This window comes from Lygodium microphyllum, chromosome 10 (genome assembly GCF_053477565.2).
Source record: "Lygodium microphyllum isolate KBCC chromosome 10, Lygodium_microphyllum_v1.1.10, whole genome shotgun sequence".
Taxonomy (NCBI): Eukaryota; Viridiplantae; Streptophyta; class Polypodiopsida; order Schizaeales; family Lygodiaceae; genus Lygodium; species Lygodium microphyllum.
Window position 1 is genome coordinate 68,408,820 of NC_141144.1, and position 27,121 is coordinate 68,435,940.

General features: G+C 40.6%; 1 protein-coding gene across 1 annotated transcript in view; it reads left to right on the top strand.

Annotated features, from left to right (window-relative positions):
• The window catches only part of UPL6 (ubiquitin protein ligase 6), a 68,589-nt gene that overhangs the window by 31,224 nt on the left and 10,244 nt on the right, over nucleotides 1-27,121 (top strand). Inside the window, exons 14-23 of the mRNA XM_087686397.1 lie at nucleotides 5,509-5,595; nucleotides 5,879-6,013; nucleotides 6,258-6,383; nucleotides 13,692-13,790; nucleotides 13,915-13,982; nucleotides 14,236-14,302; nucleotides 14,457-14,627; nucleotides 14,725-14,814; nucleotides 14,929-15,009; nucleotides 15,099-15,172. Coding sequence (XP_087542523.1) covers nucleotides 5,509-5,595; nucleotides 5,879-6,013; nucleotides 6,258-6,383; nucleotides 13,692-13,790; nucleotides 13,915-13,982; nucleotides 14,236-14,302; nucleotides 14,457-14,627; nucleotides 14,725-14,814; nucleotides 14,929-15,009; nucleotides 15,099-15,172 — 998 coding nt within the window. The remainder of the gene's footprint in view (nucleotides 1-5,508; nucleotides 5,596-5,878; nucleotides 6,014-6,257; nucleotides 6,384-13,691; nucleotides 13,791-13,914; nucleotides 13,983-14,235; nucleotides 14,303-14,456; nucleotides 14,628-14,724; nucleotides 14,815-14,928; nucleotides 15,010-15,098; nucleotides 15,173-27,121) is intronic.

Below are 27,121 nucleotides of genomic sequence, written 5' to 3' on the forward strand. Positions count from 1 at the left end.
CTTTGAGGCTGTTAGAGTTGAGGAGGAAGATCACCGACTATTGATGCGTACTCCGGAAGGTGAAGAAGGACAGGATAGCTTGCTAAATGAAGAAATCCAAACCCAGATGGAATAAGAGCTGCAAAACACAGCCTCCTAGGATAGCGGGTGCCTGTTAGAGTCAAGCCAATGCTGGGAAGATGTCTGTACAACAAAATGCAGCCCAGATGTTGACACTTGATTGAGAGGAAGGTTGCTAGGTGAAGAATGAGCCACCAAACTGCAAAACAAAGGCAATGTGTTGATGCCAAGTACGAAGAGATTGCCGCCTCCAGATGGAGAGAAGTCCTGGATTGCAAATGCAGCCGTGTAGTTGACACCAAGTGGAGAGGGACTAATGCCTGATGAAGAAAAACCTCCTAGACTTCAAATGCAGCTTTGAAGATGGCACCAGGTGGAGATGGAAGCCAACCATGAATTCTAATGTTCTCATGAGGGGTGTGAATAGTAGTGGAGGGGATGGAGAGAGAAGAGAAGAATGTGGAGGAGAGCAGATGTCTATTCATGTGCCTTAATGGTAGAGCTGAATTTAGAGGATATGGATCATGTTGATGGAGCTGTGGCCTTGCACATGGACATGGAAGAAGATATAGTACCCTGCATTGATGAGATGGTTTTGCTCTCGTCGAATGCTCAGCTATTTGTAAAATGAAGCAAGCACCTCCATGATGAGTCTACTATTGCTCGGGAGGCCCATCCACGGAGTGATTCTCAGCTTGCTCATATACTTAGGTAACTTCTAATTCACAGGATTTGCACAGACCAAATTTGGAAAAATTGCTTGAGTTTGCAAATTCACGTTTGGGGAAGTATGTTGAGCACAATCATTGAGTGATTCTTGCTTGCGCGGGGGAAGAGATTTTGGATACACAGGTTGATGCTCAAGAGACTCTTTGCTCTTTTTTTGCCTTCACAAGCAAGGTGCCATCCTGTTCTTCACTGGCCACATTCCACTGCTCACCTGTATTCGTCAATGGTTGACATCTCTTCTTTGGGTTGATTGTGTTGAGGAGATATTCGTTGGCCCATCAATGAGAATTATGAGGTGTTGGATAAGAGGGGTAGGATAGATAGTAACAAGAAGAGTATGGGTAGGTAGGAATAGGTTGTGATGATCCAAAAGGTGCCACTTGAGGACGCTCTGAGACTCGTTAGCCTTGGCCAATTGTGTGTTGAGGCATGGAAACATAACAATTGGTCAACTAGGTAAAGCCATTTGGGAAACTGTGGTATCAATTGATTCACACTTGGGAAATCTTGGGAGGAAATCCAAGGTGTAAAGCCTAAAAGTGTTTAAGATGGAGGTCAAGTCTCTAGCATAGGTGCATTTGCACCACTTGGAAAGGGAAAGGTCTATGTTTGATGACCCCCCTATAGTGTGATGTGAGATATTACTAGTGATGTATGAATAGACAAGGTGAATGGCAATGTAGCAGAAGAAGTGGGCGTGATGGGTGGGAAATTTAATTTAGGTGATGAAGTGTGAGGGAATTCATTAAATTGATTTTCAGAATTTACCCTTTGAAATGAAATGTGGGTGAAGATGGAAATAAACAATGAGATGTTTCACTACTTCAAATTGACATTGAGAAGCAAAACTTAAAAGGAAAAATAGGATAAACAAGATTTATAGATGGGTTTACTGATTTTTTTCTTGTAAGCACCTCTTCTTGTCTTTATGTAAAGAAGTCGGTCCTCTTTGGCACTTAAACTATTGCGAATTGATTATAGTACTTTTTCATCCTCCTAAATATCACCAAAATCTTGCAAAAGTAGGGACTAGATAAGATATAGAGTAAACGGGCATACTTGGTTCAGGAGTTAATGGGGGGTTGGTAAATAGAGGCTTGTACTCCATGCTAGTTTCTTCGAGTGGAATGGCCCTATTCGACGTGGAGTGTGTCCTTCCTACAAAATGAGTAGATGTGTGTACCGAATCTAAAGGGGACAACAAATGTTTACCTTCCAGTAGTTGTTGAGCCCAATGCATAAGGATAAGATCATAGTTGGATTGTGTAATCTCATATGGTCTTTGGATTCCGTGTTAGTCCAATGTCTCTCCTATCGTATTGGATGCTAGCAAAGCAAGCTCTGAGGCCCACTCTTGCTCAGGTCTCTGCATGGAGGGCTTTGGATACTCAAGCAATGTAGACGTGTTTGAAGTTGTCTTCCGTTTGTGAACTTGTTTTTGATAATGAGCTCTCCAATCAAAAGCCTAGGTTTTTTCTTTGAGTATCTAGCTCTGATACCGTGTAAAGAAATACTTGTCTATAGATAATTAACACAATTGTGTGACAAAGCACAAACAGATAAAGAACACTATTAGGATTAGAGTAACTTAGAGACAATGAACATTGAAGAAGATAATGAATGAGTGCTGAATATATATGATGCTTAGTGCAACAAACACACTATGCAAAGGAGAAATATTGACCCCTGAACTCTCATGTCTCTAGGACAGGGGCATAGAGTATGAGTTGGAGAGTGTGTCATACTCTAATGTGTCCTGCAATGCAGCATACAGCTGCCTCCATGAATATTTGGCAGCAGCAAATACAGCTTAGATGTGGCTAGATCAGTGAGATAGATGGGCAGACTGGGGCTGGAAAAGCAAAGTACGCAGGCAACCGGCTGGAAACAGTGAATGCAAGCTGCAGATGGTCATATAGCAGTAAACACTGATCAGACAGTCGTGTGCAGCAGGCGACAGTGGAATAGTGAGGACAGTAGTTGCCAGCTGATCAGCAGCAGAAATCAGGCTGAAAATAGTCCGCTAACTGATGGAGATGGCTGGACAGCAAGTGCTAGCTGATGGGCAGCAGCTCAAACTGAGATATCTTCTGTGGATGGGATGTGGACAATAGAGATATGGTACTTGCAAACTGCAAAAAGGATATTAGACTGAGTGATGAGCAGCCTGTCTATTTATAGATGGAGGGGTCCTCTAAATTAGGGTTTGGCTTGTGGGACACAAACACACCCTAGGATCGCGTTTATTTAAAATAAAAGTTTGGTAATTTTGAGTTGTGGGGCTGTAATTAAGAGATACTTAAGTGATGATGCATTGATGCATTTTTTAGCTCAACACCGTCCTGCCATGGTGCTGCCACCATCAGCATATGGTGGTGCCACCTTGGTGCCATTGCAGCCTGCTGTTGGACTCTCCTTGCCACCGCCTTGCTTTTAGAGGACTTTGAGTTGTTGTGTTTGCTGTCTCAGGCTCTTTGAACACTTAATAGTCGGTGCTGCACAGCCATTTGCTGACCTTGACTGCATGCTTATGATTTGGTTGTGACCAGCAACATCATCAGCATCTGGTGCAGTTACCAGCCTTCTCAATCTTCTTTGGTGCTTGTCTTTTGTCTGAGAGCTGCCACCCATTTTATGAAAGACTATTGCTACCTTCAAAGTTCAGTCTTCTGCATCAGTTATCTACTCTACATCATCATCTATGGCATTGAATGGCCCTTGATTGCTGCGTTTTTAGCACCCTCAACTGCGTCCCTCTCCATTGACATCACTCCTGGTGCTGTTGCTGTACTCAGGATCTCTTCTCTGAGCTGGACACTCAAAAACACTCCATTGGTCAATTTCCATGAGAGATAGTGACTGTTGGGCAATCTCCACTCCTTGATTTCCCTACATTTATATGGTGTTCCTTGCATTCATTCATTCATTTGTTGCTTTCATCCTGCGCCTACATCGTTGTTTGATTTCACTGTGTTTTTAGTATATTTGTACACTCTTGAGTATTTTCCTCATGCAAACTTGAACATATCTTCACAATGCATACCCAGTACTACCCCTACTTGAGTCTGGGTCAATGCATCTTGGTGCTTGTGAATCTCTAGAAGGAAGAGTCCCAAGCATCTTTGGTCAAGGAGTATCATAACTTGATATGGTGGGCGACCCCTCCTGTGGAAGAGGTAGTGGCAACAGCCTTGTATTTCATAGTAGTCAAGGCATCTACATATCTATTTGGCAATTTTAACATGGTTTCTCATGTTGTCCCTATATAATGTCTCCCCCTTGCAACTTGGAGCTAGTGTAAGGACCTGGAGCTCGAAGTCATCCCTTGATGATCAATACATCATAGCATAACCCAAGACATACACCCAGAACCAATAGGCATATGTCAAAGCATGAAAGATAGCTTCAGCCCAAGAGTATTCAGCATGCATTTACTATTATAAACTGGGTATTTTCAGCCCCACAATCAGGCCAAAATCATAGCATTACATGTAGCTTCAATCCCCCAATCAATCGGGATGCAATAGGCATCAAACCGGTTATGTAGTCATGCCCAAACAAGCATAGGCATACAAATACATGCTGTCTTAGACCTGAAATCTGTTGCAAAATATTCTATCATCAGAATTTGGAAATTTTAACATCACCATCGCGTCCGAAGCATGCCAAAATCCCAACTTAGACTCTTACCTTGCTTGAATCGGGTTCCGAATGCCCAAGATATGACAAAAAGAGTGATTTTTGAGCCAGATTTTGAAACAGACACAAAAAAAAAGTGAGCTAGCTGGGGGGTTTGCTGTCCCACGTGTTAACAATGGGGCTTAAATGGGGGCCAAAGAAGGCCTACACCAAGCCTCAGCAAGCCTTGAAAGGCTGGAAGCAAGATCCAGGTGAAGGAAGCTCCAAGAGGTGTGAGTTATAGCTGACCTATGGTTAGCAGGTATTATTCCATGTCTTGTCCCTACCTAGCAATTGAGCAGTTTGTGTGTGATGTGGGCAGTGGTCTACATTTGTTCAGTCTAGACTTTGAGATGTGGTGCCACCATGATCAACCCACCCACATCCACCCCTTGCTTGCCATGCACCTACTGAAATATCAACATATGTGGTTGTATGCTGCCAATGAATTTCCACTTCTTTTATATTGATAAAATAAAAGAATACTCCAAACTATGTTACCCACAAAATCTCTCTTGTTGCCTCTTGGGCTCTGGCCCCCCTGGTCGCATTATACTAACCACTAGTGGATCTTCTATCCATAATACATCCTGCCCAATCAGCATTTGTGTATCTAAATAATGTAGGCTTGATCCTTTTCTCATAGAACAAGCCATAGCTAACTATCTTCTTGACATACCTCGACACTCTTCTCACTACATCCAAGTGTAACTTGCATGACCTTTGCATGATTTGGCTTATTAGTCCAACTGAATAGCTCAAGTCTGGTCTTGTTATGGTTCAGTAGACACTTCTGCTGAGGTTTCCCACCAGTGATTCAATGTTTTACCAAAATAGTGTGTGCCTACAGATGTTTATATTATTAGCAAACAAAGCAGCACCGTGAATTTTGTGCAGTTGACTCTAGTTGTTCTTTAGGTTAATGTTTCTCTATATTTGTGTTGTTTAGGTTAATGTTTCTCTATTGTATATCTGCTAAAAACTAGAACCAGTAACTGGTCTGTTGAACTGCAGGGCTAATTTGACATGATGGGCTTGCAGGTGGAACATGAGAATCCCAGAGCACGGGAGCTACTTGCCCGAGCTCCTTTCTTAGTTCCATTCACACATAGAGTTCGCGTCTATACGGTAATGATTCCCTCAGACGCTGAGAGTGTTGAGTGCACACAGACACAGCTGCACCGCACCCCATCACATGCACACACCCCAAAAAAAAAGGCTAAATATAAAAGAAGGCAAAAGGTGAAAATTTTGACAAAACTACACCACTAAGGTTACAGTTTCATTTTTAAAAGGCATTTTCTGTGTCACTCTGTATCTCACTACCTATTGAGTTTCAATGGTACAAACTTGTCTTTCAGAGTGAAATTGAGGCTTGAATTTTTTTTGACTTGACATATAATGCTTGCAGGCACAACTAAGTGCTGCACGTCAACACAATAGCTTGCAAAGTCCAGTCTCAAGAATACGAGTGCGTAGAGATCGAATAGTAGAAGATGCATTTACGACTCTTAATTCACTGCGAGAAGAGGCTCTTCAGGGCGTGGTTGGTCCTATTATTTTTGTCCATTGTTTATTATAAGCCTGCATAAAGCAATCAATTATATGAACTATGTTCCAAGTGTTAACATTCAGTGATGTAAACAACTTTTGTACACTTCTTCATGTCAGACTGACATACTATATATCTAACGACAGTGTGTTAAGTGCAGTTCTATCCATCTTGAAGCAAACATGAGACATGGCTTGTGAACTCAAAATTCTTAATGCTATTATATCTCTTTGGCTAGATTCGGGTGACCTTTGTAAATGAACTTGGAGTAGAAGAAGCTGGAGTAGATGGTGGTGGTTTATTCATGGACTTCATGGAAAACATCACGAAAGCCGCATTTGATATACAGTATGGACTATTCAAGGTTCTCTTCATGCAATACATTTCTTCTTATAATACATTTCTATGTGTGGAACATATAGGAAGTTGTAACTACAGTTGATCCGAATACACAACAAGAAAAAGCATACAATTTATATACCACCTGTTTTCTGTTGGGTGAAAAGCTCTGAGTCATATCCAACTTTCTCACCCGACCTAACAAACATGCATTGGTATTGATTATTTTGATGATTGATTAAGAATTTTAATCTTGTCAGTGGGTAGTGCTACTGCATGGGAAACTGTTTTATCAGAGAGTCCGGGTGAAAAAAACATTTATCATGTGATTTTCCTGTGTCTGTGCATGGGTGCGTGAGTCAGCATACACTTTCAGTTTTTTGGCTGCATAATGGGTAGAAAGTCTGCATTCCATGCTGTCAACTGTGTTTTTCTTTTTCTCCTTGCATATTGAGATGCATTATTTCTTCTCCAAAACCTCATTATTAGTCATTGCTGACAAGAGTAAGTTGTTGGAAATGGTATCTAAGATGAGGCACTGCGTGGCAGTGAAAGCTTGTATGTGATAACTAGATGTGGATCTCAACTAAATTCTTGGCTTTGGTTCTAGCCGAAAACTTATCACTTAGACTGTAACATAATTCAATACACGTGTTGAGCTGTTGTAATTTATGTCCACGAGTGTGTTATAGTTTGAATTTGTTTTCAATACAAGACCTCTTTACATTTCTTTTTTTTTGGTTGGTTATTCTGTTCTCACTACATTCCAATAGCAGCTAATGCATTGTTATTTGTTTGAGAAACTTTATTGCCTTACCAAACTTTATCATCAAAAGAATTGAGCTATTGATAGGATTCCTTGGCTAGTTCAACCATGTCCATAACATAGTGTCGGAGGTCTATCGTTATGTTGGGTAATAGATCCTACATGAGCTCAACTATGGTTGTAGCATTTTATCTTTTCCAAGAGCAGACTACCTCGTAAGATGGCCAATGGTGGTTTGGTTGGAGTTCTCATTCCTAAACCAAGTCCCATAAATCTTGTGAGTCCGAGACATGCCACATAAGGTTTGACTAACTGGTGAAATTCAACCTATTGAAGCAAGTCTTGTCATTGAATGCATTCTTACCCGTAGTGAAAGAATGGAAGGATGGGTGAGGTGTTGTTTGTGTGGTTTAGTTGGATAGAGAGATGTTTGGCCCGGTACTACGCGCACACACTCAACTGCTTGGCACGGTGACTATTGGCAGCTGACAATTGAAGGTGAGACAGCATGATAGGAGGCAGATGGTGTAACGGACACTCAAGTAAGGATAGCCCTCAGTTCGTATATAAGCTAGTTTATGAAGTTTCTAGAAGATTCAAGTAAATACTAGATGATTCTACATTCTTTGGAAGGTTCTAGAAGAGGCTTGCATCAATGCTTACATCAACATTGCTCATGTCAATCATGCTTATGTCATCATCTAGAAGCTTTCCCTTAGCCTCCTCAATTCTAGTATGAATAGAGGACTTAGGCTACAAGCCCTTTAGTCTTGCCAACACTAATTGTGAGGCTCTTGCGAAGAAAGTCCTCTTCTGGTTCTTGTCTTGTTCTAGTCTTGTCTTGTATTGGGTCTTGTCTTGTAATCAAGCCATGCTTTTGTGAGCATTTCCTTGTAATCTAGTTATCTCACTATTAAGTTCTAGTTTAATTTCTCTTTCAAGTTTTTCTTTTGTAAGTTGTGAAAGCAATCCTCTCACTCTCGAAGAGCACTTGTTGTGCTCATAATAATTTGGTAAGACTCTCCTACCACAATCTTGCCTAGGTTGTGATGAAGTCTGTGCTGGAAGGTATTGTTACTTCTTTACAAAGCATCCTGCAGTAAATCCAAGAGCTTCATGAAAGTAATACAAAGCCATAAGCAGAGCAACCACAAGCGTTGGGCTTAGCTATGCAAGACCTACAACTACTTTTAAAAATTTAAGAGACAAGGCTATATCAAGCCAAAGGTCCATTAGCTACTGGCAACCCTCATGGTCAACATAGGAACGAAGCAAAAGTTAATCTTTTGGAGAAATTTAATAGCACAAGGTCAAAATTCATAGATTTTCTCTTGTAGGTACGACTATTTATACTTATGCAACTAGATCATTACCCAAATGATGCTTTTGGAGCTCTCTTGGTTTGCCCCCTTGCTTGAGAAGGAATCCCCATTGCTATATAATTTTAAGGCCTTCGTATAAGAGTTCTCTACCACATTTGGAGAAGTAGATAGAGCAAGAGTGGCTAAAATAAAGATTATTAATCTATGCCAAGGGTCGAGACCCACCTTTGTCTATGCATAAGAATTTTGGGCAACTCACATGTGATTTAATATGGCATGGGGATTATTTTATTAGTCAATTCCATTGGGGATTGAAAGATGATGTTAAAGATCTTTTGCTCGCCATGCCAAAGGTGCATACACTTAGTGAACTTATCTCTCAAGCAATCGAATGTGACCACTTCTTGTTTAAGAGAAGACAAGAACGACGTCTAGAAGCTACTTTGAATTCAAGCATAATGGAGACTTTTGAAGAGTCAACCGCGTAGGAAGACCAAGTATTTGAGGCAAATCCTATGCAAATTGATATTACATGGTTCAAGCCGTTGATAGCTCAAGAAAAACAAAGGCGGCGCATTGATATATTATGCATATATTGTGGCTAGTTGGGACACATAGCTAAATATTGTTGTAATAAAGGAAGGATGAGAATTCATGGCACCACTACTCCATCACTGTCAGGAAACAATGAAATCTACCTAGCCTTAATAGAGACCATGTGGTTGGACAAAGCTTCAAGAGACCCAAAAGAACGTCTCCTATTTGTAGATTACCAATAAAAATTCACTTGGAGGGAAGATAGATAGATGGACAAGCTTTGTTAGACTCTAGAGCCATAGCATGCTTCATGGATGAGAAATTTGTAGAGCAACATGGTATACAACTTCTAAGGAAAGCAAAGCTAGTATGTGTAGAAGTAATTGATGGTTGACCTCTTACTTTGGGAGATATCAAGTATGAGACCCAACCCATAAAAGTTACCCTATGGAGTCTTGTATCAGATATAGCCTTCAACATCATCCATTGCCCAAATAGTCCCCTTGTTATCGGGCTAACTTGCCTAGAGAGAGAGAGAAAGAAAGAAAGATATATTAACGTCTACATAAGGCCAATGTGGCCTATGAGACAAAATCCAGAGTACATCCATGTCTAATGTCATCTCATCAGTAAGGTAAAGATAACATTACAAATAAGTGGGTGGCCTATGAAACAATACTGAAAATAACTATATGATGGGACTATACTAGGGTTGAACCATGTGTAGTGTTATTCCATCGATAGAAAAGAAAAGGAAAGGAAAGGAGAACCAGATTTGATAGAACCATGTATAAAAGTGTGGTGGGGACTATGGGTTGTAGCTGATCTCAAGACCTGCCCATGATCTCAGCTATGATGCGGTCCCTAGTTGCTTCACTGATATGCCTGGTGGTGAGTTTGCGGTGTCTCGTGATAATGGCTCTAATCCGACTGTGGTGTGGCCTCCTTGGATATGGTCCTAGTTGACGGGGTCGTCGTGCTCGACGAAGGGAAGTGGCTCTATCCAATGTGACACCACGGTGTGGCCTGTAAGGTGTCTGACGGAGTGGCTCTGTCTCTGCTAGGTTGGTAGTGTCAGTAGGGTCGGCTCTGTAGAAGAAGTCTGTCACTGCTCTCTATGTGTGTTTCTCTGGGTGAGCTGGCCTCTTGTCTCGCTGTAGTGCAGTTTGGTGCTTGTCGAGCTCCAGGAGGAAAAGACCTAGGCATCTCTGGTCCTCGTACTCCATGACGCGACGAAGGGGTCCAAATCCATTACAGAAGAGGCAGTGGTATCATCCTTGTATGTCATAGTATACTATGCATCTACATATGTAGTGCTCCTCCGTCTCAGGCTCTTGACCACAGAGCTGGCAAATCCTATCCTCTGCTAGGGTATTTGTCCATCTGCCTGTCTCCATCTGAAGCCTATGTGAGGAGGTGCGAATCTGTCCGATAGCAACCCGTACGCTATGGGAGAGATGGGTGTCCATATATGCTGGTCGAATAGTGAAACCATCATGAGAGAGACAAGAAATGACTCCTGTAGAACTTCATCCTCGATCCTAGAGGGAGTGGTGGATGGATCCATGTCCTTGCTGTCTCAATCCTCAAGATATCAGCTCTGATCACCTGGTTCAACTCTGATCGGCTGAGAGAAAGTGTAGGGCAGCCAAGGCTATAATCCAAAGATGGAAGATAGTCAATATCCAAACCATGTAGGCTCATCCAAATAGTCATCTGTGAAAACCAACAGTTCTTCTCGCCTCCAGCTACTAGTTGTCTAGATGAGGTTAGTGCCAATCTAGAGTATCTATGGCGTGAAAGTTCCCATAGTCTGTGCCAAAAGGTCACTGCCTTGAAGAATGCATCCGTAACTATAGGTGTTGCCCCTAGCTCTGCTCTGACAATGGGATGTGGGGTGGAGGGCTTACTCCTAATCATGCGTACTATCATCATGATCAATGGCCTTTCCACGCTATCCCAACCATCATAATAATCCCTCTCTATTCCAATCTGATCAGTGAGTGGGCTAAGACGCCTATGGTACAAGCTGCAACCCCATACCTCTGCTCCATATAGTAATGTAGGTGTGACTAGGGTGTCAAACAACCAGAGTTTTGTGCGGGGCTCCTAGAACTGTATGTGAGCACATTGACTCTCAAGTGCCCCTAGTGCTGCATATCCACGTGCCAGACGTGCCTCTGATGCCCCTCTCAATGAAAAACGTGGGCCAGAGAAGGTGACTCCCAAATAGACATATTCCCTCACATGCTCCAGTATGTCTCTCCCAAATGTGAATTGGTACATAGATCTAGTCACCCATGCTGCCGAAGTATTGAAAACCATGCTTTTGGTCTTCCCAAGGTTCACTGGGTCTTTATCTCTACAGAAGATGTGCAAAGCATCTAGATGGCACTGGAATCCCTCCGATGAATCTGAAATGAGAACAATATCATTTGCATAAAGTAATATCGGTATCAGCACCCCTGCCAGGCTGGCTCTAGCTCCTCCTCCTCGGTCTATGTAATCAGACACTTCATCTATGTATAGACCAAACAATGTGGGTGAAAGTGGACATCCTTGTTTCACTCCTATGGTATTGTCAATCCTCTCTGATAGCCCCCCAGGTTCTCGTACATGACTTGTCACTACCTCATACAATGCATAGACACCCCATCGTATACCCTTTGGTGCTCCAATGTCCTGCAATCTCTGCATGATGCTTGTACGAGGCACTGTATCAAAAGCTTTGCGAAAGTCTACAAAGCAACAATAAATCCTCGGGTTCGACCCTCCTCAATAATGGCTCTAAGTGTGAGAATATGGTCCAGCATGGTATATCCTCGTTTGAAACCTGCCTGTCTTTGTGCTCTCTTGCCTTGCATTTCAGCCCACTCACTGAGTTCATGCTCCAATATAGATTCATATATCTTGGCCAAAGTATGACCGATCATGATAGTCCTATAGTTGCTAGGAATCAGGGGATCACCTTTTTTAAATAGCGGGATTATAGTATTGTCTGAGCAACTCATAGGGAAACGTTCACATACTGCTCTATTGAACATATGTGCTAATATGGTTGCTAATATGTCACAAGCATGTGAGAAATGTTCTGCTACTAGTCCATCTTCATCCTGTGCCCTCCCATTTTGTAATCTACAAATTGCATCCCTAACCATTTCCATGTGAAGAATGACCACTGTGTTGGCCTACAAGCTTGTGGGGGCTGCATAGGTGGCTGTCTTGGCAGGTTATACAGCTGTCTCCCATAGTCAAGCCATGCATCTGGTGATGTAATCTGTATGGGAGGTTGTCTTTCATGGAACATCTTCCATCCTCTTTTGCTATCCCGTCCCAAAAATAGCTGATATATCTCTGCTTCTGCTTTCGCTAAGTAGTCTCGTTTCTTCTTCCGCACAAGGTGTTTGAAGAACGCCTTTGCTTGGCGATGTGTCTGAGTGCCTAGCTCCACTTCCCTCTGTGGGCGAGCTCGTGTGACTCTACACTCATCATCATACCGGCTATTTTGGGGAGTAGTAGATCGTGTGGGTCTACATCAGGGCAAGGTGTGTGGGAATGCATACATGGCTGATCCATGTATGGCCTTTACTAAATCCCTTGTACATTCTTCCAACGATCTACTCAAGTCCAATGTATGTAAACTGGTCTGCAGAGAACCAGTGTAGATGTGTGAGGTGTCTTCTGTAAAGTAGTATTTGAGATGTTTAGGGAGGCATGGTGTTTCATGTTTCATATGTACACAAGTGAGCATGAGTGTCAAAATAGCATGATCTGCTGCTATGCCAATTAGTCTCTTAGATATCTAAAGTTTTGGATGTCTAGTATCAATGTTGGTGAGCCTATCAAGTAGTCCAATGCTGGAGAGAGAGAGAGAGAGAGAGAGAGAGAGAGAGAGAGAGAGAGAGAGAGCCAACCATGTCACAAGGTGTGTTTGTGTAAGTTTAGGCAATTACCCAATTGAATACTCAAGTAGTCCTCCTTGCAAGCTCATTGAGGGACAAGGATCCATCCCTACGTGATCAAGGCCCACTGCTTTTTGGTTTGCGAGCGGAGCTGTTTATGAACACAAACAATGCCAATGTAACTTGTTGCCTTGATCTTCCCCTTTCTTCCTTTGCCTTTTGTGCGTTTCCTAGTGCTGATTATTTCGTCTAAAATCATGTCCATCAGTCATCCAAATGAAATCCTAAAAGAGATCTTGCAGATATCCTAAATAATTACTCCTGACTTGATGATATCCATGCTTGTTATCAATGCTGCTGCTGAGCAGGAGGTCTTGGGAGGGATTGAGGAACTCTTTGTGGGTATCCCAGCCACCAATTTTTAGGGGCAGACTGTTAGCATTTTTCGAAAGTAAATATATAGTCTCATCTCCCAGTCCCATTTCTTCTTTTGTTGGTATGCCGTCAACCACCAAGTTTAGGCTAGACTCAGGATGTTTAGGAAGTGAATGCTCATCCAGCAGTCTCGTTTCTTGATACCTTTCCTCCAACTCTCTTTCCATGACAATGCTATAAAACTTGATGCTGGTCTTTAAAAAGGAATGTGTGCAAGCATGCAAGAGGTTTTGTTTGGTGTAAAAGAGTAGGGTTTCTCATGTGTTGTTCTAATGTTACTTCTTCAAGATTATTTTAGAAGTTTCTCAGAAAAAAGATTTTTAGAAGTCCTAAGCTCTTTGTCTGAAAATGTTTCCCTAAAAAATGTGCAGGAGACACCCGATCATCTTTTATACCCAAATCCTGCATCTGACATGGTGCATGATGAGCATCTTCAGTACTTTGAATTTCTTGGCAAGATCCTTGGAAAGGTTTGTATTTGTTTTTTTATCACTAGTCCATTGTTTGGCAATTTTATGCCCTCCGTATTAATTTGTAAGTGCAGAAAATACCTACATTATAGAAAGTGCTCAAGGATGATCTTTTGCTGTGCAGGCTATGTTTGAGGGAATTTTGGTAGATATACCTTTTGCAACTTTCTTTTTGAGCAAGCTGAAAAGAAAGTAAGGTTCAAGACCTTTAGGTATATGCATGCATGCCCTACAAAAAGCAGTAGATGTATGCCGTGTGCATGGGCCTGTGTGTGTGTGTGCTTGTGGATATCAGGACCTTTGTGTGTGTGTGCACGCGCACGTGCATGCTTGCACATGGGTGCACATGCATGTAGTTTTATTTTAGTTGGATTGCGGCCTTTGAAAACTCAAACCAATCCCAAAGTGGCTGTAATTCTTCTTTACTTATGGGCATTTGATGCAGGCATAACTACCTACATGACTTGTCATCCCTTGATCCAGAACTCTACCGCAGTCTTTTATTTCTGAAGGTGTGGTTGACTTTACATTTCTCCATATACCTCATGGATTCTACAAGTTTGAGTAATAATGGAGATAGTGAAGTTGGGTCTTTTATGGATTCTTTAATTGGTAAATAGCCAAGTTAGGTGCCCTTACACCACATTTGTTACCCTAAATGTACAGCGCTATGATGGAGATCTCACACAGCTAGGCCTATATTTTGCAATTGAGAACAATGAGTATGGTGAGCAAGTCCAGGTTGAACTGCTTCCTGGTGGAAAAGATATTCCAGTTACAAATGATAATGTCATTCGATACATTCATTTGGTGGCAAATCACCGCCTAAATAACCAGGTATAAATTTTTCTGACCATCCTTATGGTTGTTGAGATATCTGCTTGATGATATAGATCACTTTTAGCCAACACCATTGAGTGTTGACATGGTCCAGATTCGTCACCAAAGCTACCATTTCTTGCGTGGATTTCAGCAGCTTATACAAACTAAGTGGATTGACATGTTCAATGAACATGAGCTGCAGGCATGATTGCAACTTTTTTACTGGCTTCAGTAAGGTTAATTTTGAAAACACAAATGTCAAATGTTGTCATGCATCCTGCCTTATGTTGAAAGATTCCAATGTCATCTTATTTAGGTTCTTATTTCGGGTTCACTTGAGGGGATGAATGTGGATGACCTTCGCTCCAATGCACATTATTCGGGTGGTTACAATGAGGTGAGAAATCTACTTTCTAGCACTGAAAACACAGCTTGCATCTTTATCTGTGTCATCATTTGTGCCAAATGATTGCTTTGTTTTTGCAGAATCATCCTGTCATTCAGATGTTCTGGGAGGTTATGAAGACATTCGATTCAGAGTTGCAGCAGAAGTTCTTAAAGTAAAGTTCTACTTGACTCCTTGCTTGTGCCTGCTGAAAAGGGAAATCTAAATGCTTTATTTCATGCTACTTTTGCTTTGGTAATGTAATGCACTGTCAGGCATTCCTAGTAACTTTTCTACATCCATAATAGAAGAGAGAACTCCTCTATTCTTCCCTCCAGTGGCTGCTGCACTGCTCCCAACTCCCCAGCTAGCAGGCGAACGACTTTTTTCCTTGCCTCTCCACTAGCTCAACTGCTCTCTGCCCTCGTCCATGGGGCACTATCATAACGTCCTCCCCTTCTGCCTTCTCTGCATCCCCCTCATACCCCATTTTGGAGTTGCTGCTTCATCATATCTCCTTCTTGCCCTTTTGAATCACTCGACCTGACTGGTCATGTGATCTAAGCCAATTGTACGTACATACTGTATGTTTGTCAATGATGCACCAAAAGTAGCTATATATAGAACATAACCAACAAATGCTCAGCCCTATTGTATCTGTCGACCTCCCTCCTTATGACATCCTATTCCTTCTACCTCTTAACATTCTCTCTTTGTCTGCCCCCCACATGTTTATTGTATCATGACTCATCAAATTCACATAAGGCTTTAAGGCTAACATGACAAGCACATTTAAAACCCATGTGGACACCACAAAAGGTGTGGAATCCAACCAGGAAGTACAAAGTTAAGAGCTTCAAAACACTGTCCATGTCAAAGGGAGAGTGTTAAAAGTAGAAGGTAAGCTCACTTTACCATAGGGAGTAGGCAGGTAACAGATTTCTTGGTGGGAGTTTTCAATTATGGGGAGTAGCTTACCATGGAATTGGTAAGACCACCCTCAAAAGAGAATCGTAGGTACTCTTCATCAAGTTGTCCAAATTGTCCAAACACCCAAAATCTAGACCAGTGAAGAATTTGGAGTATTCTCATAGTTGAGATGACAAATCACCAAATAACTAGAAGAATTTGCCAAAATCAATGTGCTGGAATTGTCCAAGGAAGTCTGCAGTGGCCAAGGAGTTCGAAAGGGGATGTGGGATTATCTTTGGAGCATGTGAGCTTCTCAACCATTGGGTGAGGCAATGCCACATTTTGTTAGTTTATGCCCATTTGTACAAACCATACATCTCCGAACAAACAACTGTTGCTTCAATGGTAATTTTTTTTCCAAATTATGCCAAGATGGGATTTTCACCTCTTACAGCCTCTTACAGATTTCCCCAAAGCACAGGACATTAACATGTCTTCACTAATTATGCAATGCGTAGGTTCATCCAAATACAACCCGTAAATGACATACACCATTCTCAAACCTAATTTCATCATATTTGCATAGTCTCTAGCAATATGGGTATTTGCTATGTTGTCATTTATTTACCTTTTAAGAGTAAAACCATATGTCTTGGGTGCAACCATCGATGGATAGTTACTTTGGTTCTACAATCTAAAATTTCAGCAATCAGCTCATATATCATGGATGCAAGTGTACTTGGCCACCAGTCGTGGAGATTTTCACATGGTTGCCTCTTTAGCCTAAATTTGACCAAGGCGTGTTTCCCAGTGCATAGTCATTGCTGATGATGCTAAGCATGAGTTATCGTCATCAATGCTATGTTTTTCAAGTCTATTCCTACATGGAGGTTTTCCATCTGCCCAAGGCTTTCAGGCATTGTCTAGTTCAATATCTGTGAAACATCCTTCAGTTTGCTACCTATTGTAGAAACAACAATTTGCGAAACAAGACTTGGAAATTGTAGACATGTAGAGATTATCATATGTTGGTGAAAGTGCCACCAAGAGTATATTCATTTACCAATCACAACTTAAAAGGTATCCAAGAGCCATTATCATGTTTGGCTCTCCAAATCAAATAATGTTGGCCCAAAATAACTTGCTTTGTGGCTCCTTTGATTGATCTAAGGATTTAATCCCAATCTCTTCAAGCCTTTGACTTCAAGCTTTGCCTCATAATGTTTTTTTTTCTTTGAGTAGGAGAAGATGCCTCCCCACTAAATACTATCCAAGAAAGTGGGCAAGAGTCATGTTGGCTTTGTTCCTATGCACAAATAAGATAGCTCACAAGGTGGATGAATACTAGAGCTTGATCACACTATAACTCTTCTTGGTAACTATAGGAAGGACAGTGAACCGAGTCTTAGAGCAGATTAGAACCCAAACATTTACAGAATACATCATGTGAATGTGGGTGTCTAAACAAGTGATGCATCCGGTAAGACTTGAACCCACAACCTCACGATTACAAGTTTTCAATTGCTAGGCCATTACCTTTCGACTAGGGAGGACAATGCTATTCCATCCAAAGGGTTCCTCTTCTTGAGCACATGTCAAGACTAGGTAAATAGCCATTCTCACCACATGCTGAAAATTTTGATGTGAAAGGTAACTACTGTTTACATGCAATAAAATCTTTGATATGTGATAAGGCTGTCATCTATCCACACTTGAAAATACAACTCAACCACAAGGGTGCACAATCTAGTAGATGAAGATAGTAGTTTACTCACATTGTATAGGGAGAGTTGTATGATTACGCATGCGCAAGACCACCCATTCTCCAATAGTTCTTGTATGCATTGTGATGATAAGTGAAACCCATTACACCTAGCAACAAGGTTTTACAAAGATCTGTCACGTGTGTCATGCAACAAGGCAATTGTATTGTCCCATTGCCGCAATTCAGCTTGAAGTGGATGAGAACCACAAGTAGTCTTATCATCATGATATGTGGAATTATTAAAACCCCTAAATTTGAGAGTACTACGACATTATGGCTACTATCTCATGGACTCCTTTTTGTGCACAATGCTTTATTGCATGAATAATGACTTGGGATATTTAACAAAACATGCTACCAGGAGACATGAAGCCTGATGTTGCCACAAGAAATCTATTAGTGACTATTTACTATCGTGTATGAATACACATCATTGTGTGTAAAAGTCTGTGCCTAGGTGTAAATAGATTTTACACCACTTAACATTAAGGGTCAAAGTCTCTCTCTCTCTCTCTCTCTCTCTCTCTCTCTCTCTCTCTCTCTGTGAGCCTGCTTAGCATTTGGCGAGCATACATGGTTTGGATATTAACTATCTTCCGCCTTATGACTGCAACCTTGACTATCCTGCACTTTCTCTCAACCACCAACCAAAGTTGAATTAGGTGATCAGAGCTGATATTTTGAGGATTGAAACAAGGACATGGACCCATCCACCACTGCCCCTAGGATCGAGGATGGAGTTCTATAAGAGTCACTTCTTGTGTCTCTCTCATGATGGTTTCACTATTCAGCTACCATACATGGACACCCATCTCTCCCATAGCATACGGGCTACTATCAAACAGATTCACACTGCCTCTTATAGGCTACAAATGGAGACAAGCAGAGGGACAAATACCCTAGCAGAGAATGCTAGCTTTGTGGCCGAGAGCCTGAAACAAAGCACCACATATGTTAATGTACAATATACTAAGACTTACAAGGACAGTACCATTGCCTCTTCCGTGATGGTTTTGGACCTCTTCGTCATATCATGGAGTACAAGGACCGGAGATGCCTAGGTCTTTTCCTCCTAGAGCTCCAAAGGTGCTGCATAGAACTACTCTGAGACGAGGCCAGCTCGCCCAGAAGCACCCACACAGAGAGCATTAACAAACTTTTTCCATAGACCCTATCCAACTAACACCACTAGTCCAGCAGAGATAGAGCCATCTTGCCAAACACCTTACATTCCATGCCATGGAGTCACATATAGAGCCATTTCACGTCATCGAGCACGATGACCCCGTCTGTGGAGGTCACACCACAGCCTGATTAGAGCCATTATCATCAGACACCGAAGAGTCACCACCAGTATATCAATGGAGCAATTAGAAACCACATCATAGCTAAGATCATATAAAAATCTTGAGATCAGCTACAGCCTATTTTCTACCAACGGGACAACACTAGACATGGTTCTACCCTAACATAGTCCCATTATACAATTATTTTCAGCATTGTTTCATAGGCCAGTTATTTTAATGTTATCTTCACCTTATTGATGAGATGACATTAGACATGGATGTACTTTGGATTTTGTCTCTTGGGCCACATTGGCCTTATGTAGACATTAATCTCTCTCTCTCTCTCTCCCCCCCAAAAAAGTAGTTTAAATCAACTGTGCCCTAGCAGCTCCACCCTACTACTAAAAAGGAAGTTGTTGTGCACCTCTACTTCTAGTGCTGCTTGAGCTGCTTGCATTGGTCGTCTCAAGCCTTGCACCCTACTCTACGTACGCGTTGACCTTTCATCCATGATCATGCCCTCTGTGGTATTCACCATGGGTTTGTGACAATTGTCATCTTTGTCCAGCATCCAAACTGCTATGAGTCATCTTATTCCCCACATTGACCACACCAATGGCCAAACGTCGTTGTTATCCCCCCATTGTCACCAAACCTGAGTGGTACCATGTGGTCCTTTCCAAGTGTCAATCTACATGTCACCTATCCAACATGTGAACTACCACTCTTGCTACACATTACCCTTAGCCCATGGGAAGTGTCTCTATTGCTGACCTTGTTGCATCAAACGTTTCCAGTTTGCCATATTATCCACCTTATTTGCCCTTCATCCACATGGCCCATTGTCCACCTATTGATCATGACAATGTTTTTTTAAATAAACCTTATTCAATTAAATTAAAATGTTTTTTCATTTGGAGCTAGTTCACATAAGTTTGGACCTTTTTCAATCTAGCTTTAATTCTTAAAATTTCATCAACAAAATTTGATGCTCTTCATGCTGGAGTCCTTTAATATCCAATCAAGGTCTTCAACAATACATTAGAAACCACTCGAGCGCTGGCCTTCAAAATTGGACATAGAATGACCTACCAACCTCTAGTGCTTAGCACCACCATTACAAATAGTCAATGTGGATCACGATATCCTTGATGTTAAGATGAAGTGGGGATTTTAATCTCATTAAATTCTTTAAATCAAAATAGTCTTAATTTTTAAAAATTAAAACAATTAAAAACTATTACAAAAATTAGTTAAAAATTAGGTGATTAGAATTAGACATTGGCCATACACACGCATGCACTAAGACCTTTCTATCACTTATCAAATAATTGTGTGGGATCCATTGATGAGATTTTAATATGAAATGAGTTGTGCTTTCTTTTTCCCTTTTCATTACAATTCTTGGAGGAGTTATCTCATATCTCATTCAAGGGGGTTTGTAACCAATTCTCATAACCTTTGAGTTGAGCTTGAAAGCTATACTTGGGTATTTGACCGTTGGTCATTTGCCTAGTGCCTTTGAGCCATGTTGGCTTATGACCCATGCATACGTACTTTTGAGCTATGTTCTACTTTAGGTCCTTGAGCTTGTTAGCACACCATGTTATGACCATGTTCATGTTACATCTCTCTTACTTATCTATCTCTTCTCTAGAATCATTGCATGAGATAATGAGGTAAGACCTTTCCATTTCCTTTGCTTTTGTGTTTCATGTCATGGGTTTAGCCACCCATGAACCGAAGGGGGGTTTGTTAGTTATTATTTACCTATGTGTATGAACACACATTATTGTGTGTAAAAGTGCATGCCAATATCCAATGTTTGGTACTGCCGTCACAAGTAGTCCATGTGGATCATAATACCCTTGACATCAACATCAAGAGGGGATTTTAATCTTGTTAATTTTTTAATTAAAATAATATTTAAAAGTGAAAATTTTTACAAAAATTAGGTGGTTAGAATTAGACATTGGCCACCACATGCATTCACTAAGATCTTTCCATCACTTATCAAATAATTGTGTCGGGTTCTTTGGTGAGATTTTAATATGAAATGAGTTGTACTTTTTTCCCTTTTTCTTTTCAATTCCCATGACCTTTAAGTTGAGCATGAAAGCTCTACTTGGGTATTTGACCTCTGATCATGTGTCCAAAGCCTTTGAGCCATGCACATACACCCTTGAACCATGTCCTACTTTGGGTCTTTGCACTTGTTAGTATACCATGACGTGACCATACTCATGTTACACCCCTCTTACTTATGTATCTTCTCTCTAAAATCATTGCATGAGTTTAAACACTGACTCTACAAGGTAAGACCTTTCCATTTCCTTGTTTTTGTGTCACATGTCACGGGTTTTGTCACTCGCGAGCCAAGGAGGATTTGTTAGTTATTTCTTACCTTTGTGGATGAAAACACAGATCAGGCCTGCTATGGATGTAAACACAGATCAGGCCAATGCTGAAAACTGCTCCAGTAAACAAACAGCAGCAAGGCAGCTTGTATGGATGAAAACGTCATATTGGTTAGGGCAGCAGCTAGGAACACTCGAATAGAGGCTGGAAGAATTGAATAGGGTTGGAGTGATGTGATAGCAGCTGGAACCAAACACAAGCGTGGGCAGCCTTCAAATGATTGCAACAGCAGCTAGAGGTGATGAGAAATTGGTGGGTAAAGCAGCAAAAGGAGGAGTTGGCAGCCATGTAATGATAGGGGATGAACTAGGGTAACTTGTAAAACAAGAGATGTAGCAAGCGGCTGGGCAGCCTCCTATTTGTAGATGTGGATCCTCCCAAAGTTTGGGTGTTCGCTTATGGGACACAAACGTTGGTAATTCTTTAGTTTTGGGGCTGTTCAAAGAGCTAATTGTTATGCTTATTGTTTTCCTCCGTAGCTTTGGTGTGAATGCTCTCTTATGCACAAACACTTTTTACCTTCTAGCTGGAAAAGGGTGTCTTCCCTAGTGGGTATGGTACTTTAGACTTAAGTACCTCAGGGATTGTACTTTCATTATCATTCTTACATTAATGGATGTGACATTCCAACACCTCTCTTCTCTCTTGCTATTCGCTTTGTTTATTGTGTGTGCACATGCTATTGAATCCTAACCTAATAATGATATCAAAGCCATATCTCTTTTCAGTTGCCACTCAGCTTGCAAGTTGCTACCACCATTGAGCCTCGAGCTCAATTGCTCACCTCCTTACCAGCTAATGCTATACAAACTTCAGTTGTGCTAGCTACGTGGAGACTTGCCATCTGTTACTTCGACATCACCAATTCTAATCCCATCACTTGCTTATCCATTGCTTATCTTGCTTGCCAACCAAAAATTCCTACTTGCACATTGTAGTTTTGTCAGCTAGTGCCACATTTGCATAACACTTGCAACTCGGCAATCACATTTGACATGCACACTACACCAACCTATAGCGACCACTCTTGTCGCCTCACACTGATAAGTAGTTAATGCATGCAACCATGTCGCTCGGACAAGCCATGCCAAACTCAAGTCAACCTGAGACTTACAAAATTAACATTTCAAGTTAATGTCACATTGACTTTATTTAGCCTTTGAGTCAAGCCCCTAATACCTCAAAATATACATGATTAAAAAATTTGCTTAAGAATCTTAAAATTTTCTCTCAAATTGACCCAAAATTTGGGGCTTTCTCATCAAGCCATCACATTTCACCAAAATTTTGGGGATTTTTCATTCAAAGCTGAAGATTGCCCAATCTCACATAAAAAATTTGGGGCTTTTCACATTTGAGCTTAAATTTCACCAAGTTTTGTTTTAAAAAATTGGTATTTTTTGAAAATTTTCCTAATTCATCAAAATCAAGGTCAATTTTATCATTTTCATCAACATTTGGGGATGTTGGGACTTTTTAGGTGAAAATTCTCCTTCAACATCATCAATTGTTCGCAAAATTCCAAGTTTTTTTGGCTTTTCCTTGCTTTTTCATACTATTGCATCTTTAGATGCACATTTGGCAACCGCTGTTGTAAAAATTCAGCTATATACAGCAAGCAATGGGAGCTTAGAATGGCTTGTTAAATATGTTTTGGGACTCAGAAAAATTTGGATGGCACAAATTATCCAATGTGCACATACATGATCAAGCATGCTTTGGTTGCCAAACAAATTTGGAATATTGTATTTGGTTTCGAAGTTAGGCCTACAAGCCTTGTTGCACAAAATGTTGGAGCATCATCCAATTCGTTGCATGTTACAAATGGATCGTTTGGTCTAGCTCCTACTACACCTCCCACATTGAGCCTTTTCATGTGCAAATTCTCCTTCAACATCATCAATTATGCACAAAATTCTAAGTTTTTTGAGCCTTTCCTTGCTTTTTCATATCATTTCATCTTCAGATACACATTTTGCAGCTGCTGTTGTAAAAATTCAATTATACACAGCAAGCAATGGCGGCTCAAAGGGCATGTCTACTATTGAAAACTCAACAAGTCTAAAGAATGTGAAAGCACATTTGGCAAGTTTAGGCATTGGCCAATCTTATGCCTTTGTTGTGTGGTGTTCTTGTGATCCTTCTTCCCATGTACATGGTTTACTAGTGGCTGAAAACAGCAATATATGGTATTTTGATAGTGGTGTCCTTAAGCACATTGCATCCTTTGGTGACTTGTTTATATCATATGAAAATATATAAAAGAGGGGATTAGTTATATGTACTAATAATGCTTCATGCACAATTTGAGGCATTGGAAAAATTTCCATTGTTGTAGTGAACGTGAAAATTACCATGCTTCAAAAGGTTTTGTACATACCTAACACAAAAAAACTTGTGTTTAGTTTTAGCCATTGCATGTGCTAGCTTATTAAATTAAACTCCACATGGATCGATGCAGTGTCTATGATTGTAATGATGGGGATGCCCTCATTATCATTGGCACATAGTACAATGGCCTATATTAGCTTGATATATATGAGAGGAAAGCCTCAAAGAATGCATTACATGTTGATACTAGTATTATGGATTACATTGAGTAGTAGCATGCTCGGTTTTGTCATCTCAACCATAGCACTTTGCTTTGTTTAAGAAGGCAAAATATGGTGCTTGATCTTCCTCCATTGAAATCACCTACTCAAAATGTACATGAGTTGTATTCTTGGCAAAATGCATCACACTTTGTTTTCGAAAAAGGGATCTGTGCATGCTCATTAGAATATTGCAACTTGTGCATAGTGATGTTTATGGATCCATGCATGTGAAATCCATTGAAGGATAATTGTAATTTGTGACCTTAATTTGTGACCTTCATTGGGGACATGACGCATCCTTGTTGGGTGTATGCATTGAGGGTTGGGGCACAAATCGGAGGCATTTGCTTGCTTTAAAGCTTTCTTAGCCATGGCTGAAAATTGCAATGATTGTAAGTTAGTTACTCTCTATACAAATTGAGAATGTAGTTGCTTGAAGTTTGGGAAACAGTGAAACAAAATCACATTTCGAAGTTGTGAAGTAGAGTTTCAGTCCAAGGCTGAAATGGCAAAACGAGTCAATAGATATTACATCTATTTTAAAGAATATTTAAATATTAGACATATATAAAGGGGTTATACTATTTATATGTTGAACCTTTGCACCAAAATTATACATGATTCTACCAAAAATCTAAGACAATAAGACTGTAAAATCATAATCCATGAGTTTCAAAAACTTTTAGAACTCAAGATGATAAAAGGCTATAGTATGCCATGGCACATGAATGATGACGATAGATGTCACAATTGAAGACTCAATAATGAATAGCTAGACTCACATTATGTTATACAGACTCGAGAAAGAGAGTACATAATAAACAGTGCATGAAAAATAAATGCAACTATGATGTATCATGTATAAATGCCAAGAATCAAGTGATCATAGTATCTCATCAAAATGCCAATGAACCATGAACATGATCAATTAACAATGAGTCCATAGAGTACAAGTCTATAGCTAAAGTGGGAGAACCAACTCAAACTAGTGTGTGGACAGTGAAGGACAAAGGAAACACTAAAAAACATCTGTAAATTTGAGTGAAAAGAGCTACAAATAGTGTGGACAGGAAAGGAAAAGGATTGGGCAAGTGATGGGTGTGGGATGTAGGGTTTTAGGGCTGTAAACAGTGGTAGATGTGAAATGGGAAGCAAATAGCAACCAAGGAGATTGATCAGCTGAGAAAGGGTGGAGAGTAGATGAAAACAAGAGGAATCAGCATGTTGTGAGGCAAAATGAGGCACTTGTCACAAAATTGGGTAAGAACCTTGCTTGCTCAAAACGGGTGTCGTGAAATTTGTTTCAAAATTGAAACATCTCCTTTTCAGGTCACTATATCTTGTTTGCTCAACAAAATAAGAGTGGCTGAAAGAAAACATGACTCTTCTAGCAATGGCACATTGTTAGATACTTTAAGGAACAACAAACAACACATTACTTTACCAAGTAAAACTTGGACGACCACTAGATATGCTCAATCTCATCTTGTTGTTACAGGTAATGAAGAGTCCATTTCCTTTGATGATGCTTCTAAGAGTGAGCATTGAATGATAGCCAAGAAATTAGAGTTGGATACTACACATAAAAATGACTCATTAGAGTTATGTGACTTCTCTCTTGGCAAGCACAATGTGGGTTTACAAACCAAAATGCAGATTTGATGGTAGCATTGATTGCTACAAGGCACATCTTGTTCCCAAAGGGCATGCCTAGTAGATGGAAATTGGCTATGATGAGATGTTTGCATCAACCCGACATATGACTACCATCCACAGTATTATTGCTTTGGTTGCCCATTTTGATTGGCATGTGCATTAGCTAGATGTGAAGAGTGCTTTCAACTTGGTGGCTTTGCTTAAAAAGCCACAGATTGCATGAGGCCCTCTATGGTTTGAAACAGTCACCTAGGGCATGGTACAATAAAACATATATATATTTGATTGCACTTAGCTTCAGTAATTGACACATTGAAGAAATGCCCTATGTCCACAAATATGGGGATTCTCATTCCTTCGGTGGACGCTATGTTGTTGACTAGACCTCATGAGACACAAATTGCTACCTCCAGGCTGATACATAGTATGGCTTTGATGTGACAAATCTTAGCCACTTGCACTACTATATTGGCACATAGTTTACTTTAGTTGAGAGGAGAATTGTCTTACAACAATCTAAGTAGATTGGCCAACTCTTGAGCATTTTCAGTTGCAAGACTACAAGTCTATCTCTACTCTAATTGAGATAGCCCATACGCTTACACTTGAGGATGTGGAAGATCCATTTGATACTTCTCTATTAGCATGTCGTTGGATGTCTATTGTATTTGTGCAATACACGTTTGGACGTTCAATTTGGGGTCTCTCAATTGGTATGCTTCATGCACAGCCCTAGCACTATGCAATTGTCAAGCAATGAAATGTGTCTATCACTATCTTAAAGGCATTCAAACATTGAACCTCTTTTATCCTAGAGGTACTTCTCTTTGCTTGCATGCATTTATAGATTGTGATTGGGTTGGTTATTTTGATATGTGCATGTTCTCTAGTGGTAATTGTTTCATGCTTGGTGATCCTTGTATCTCTTGGTTGAGCAAAAAGCAATCTACAATGGTGACATCTAGCTGTGAAGATGAACATATGGCAGCATTCACAACTACATTGGAATGTTTATGGCTCAAACACCTTTTGGTTGATCTTAGTGTGGGGCAACAGAAGTCCACTTCTATGTGTACTAGAAATTAGAGTGCCATGGCAGTTGCAAGGAATACTGTGTCACGAAGATGTGAAATTTTGAGATGCTTTAATCTCACTAGTAATATTTGATTAAGTTATTAATTAAATGTGCAAGGTTGTTTAGCACATGCGATGCACATGGCAGTTATTTCATGGGAATGGGCCAAGGACCCCAAGAATGCAATGGGTGTTAAAGGCAAAAGTTGTGTTAAGTTATGCCAACTAGGTTTTCGTGGTCAGTTGGTGCCAGGTTGGACCCTAGGACAATTGTTTGGCCATTAAGTGTCAATGGTGACACTAGGGACTAGCATTAATTAATTAATGCTAGTCTAAGGGTCAACAGAGGTTGGAAACCACTCCAAGTTGCAAATGGCCCAGCCAATTTCATTATAAATATGCATTTTTAATTTTGGGCA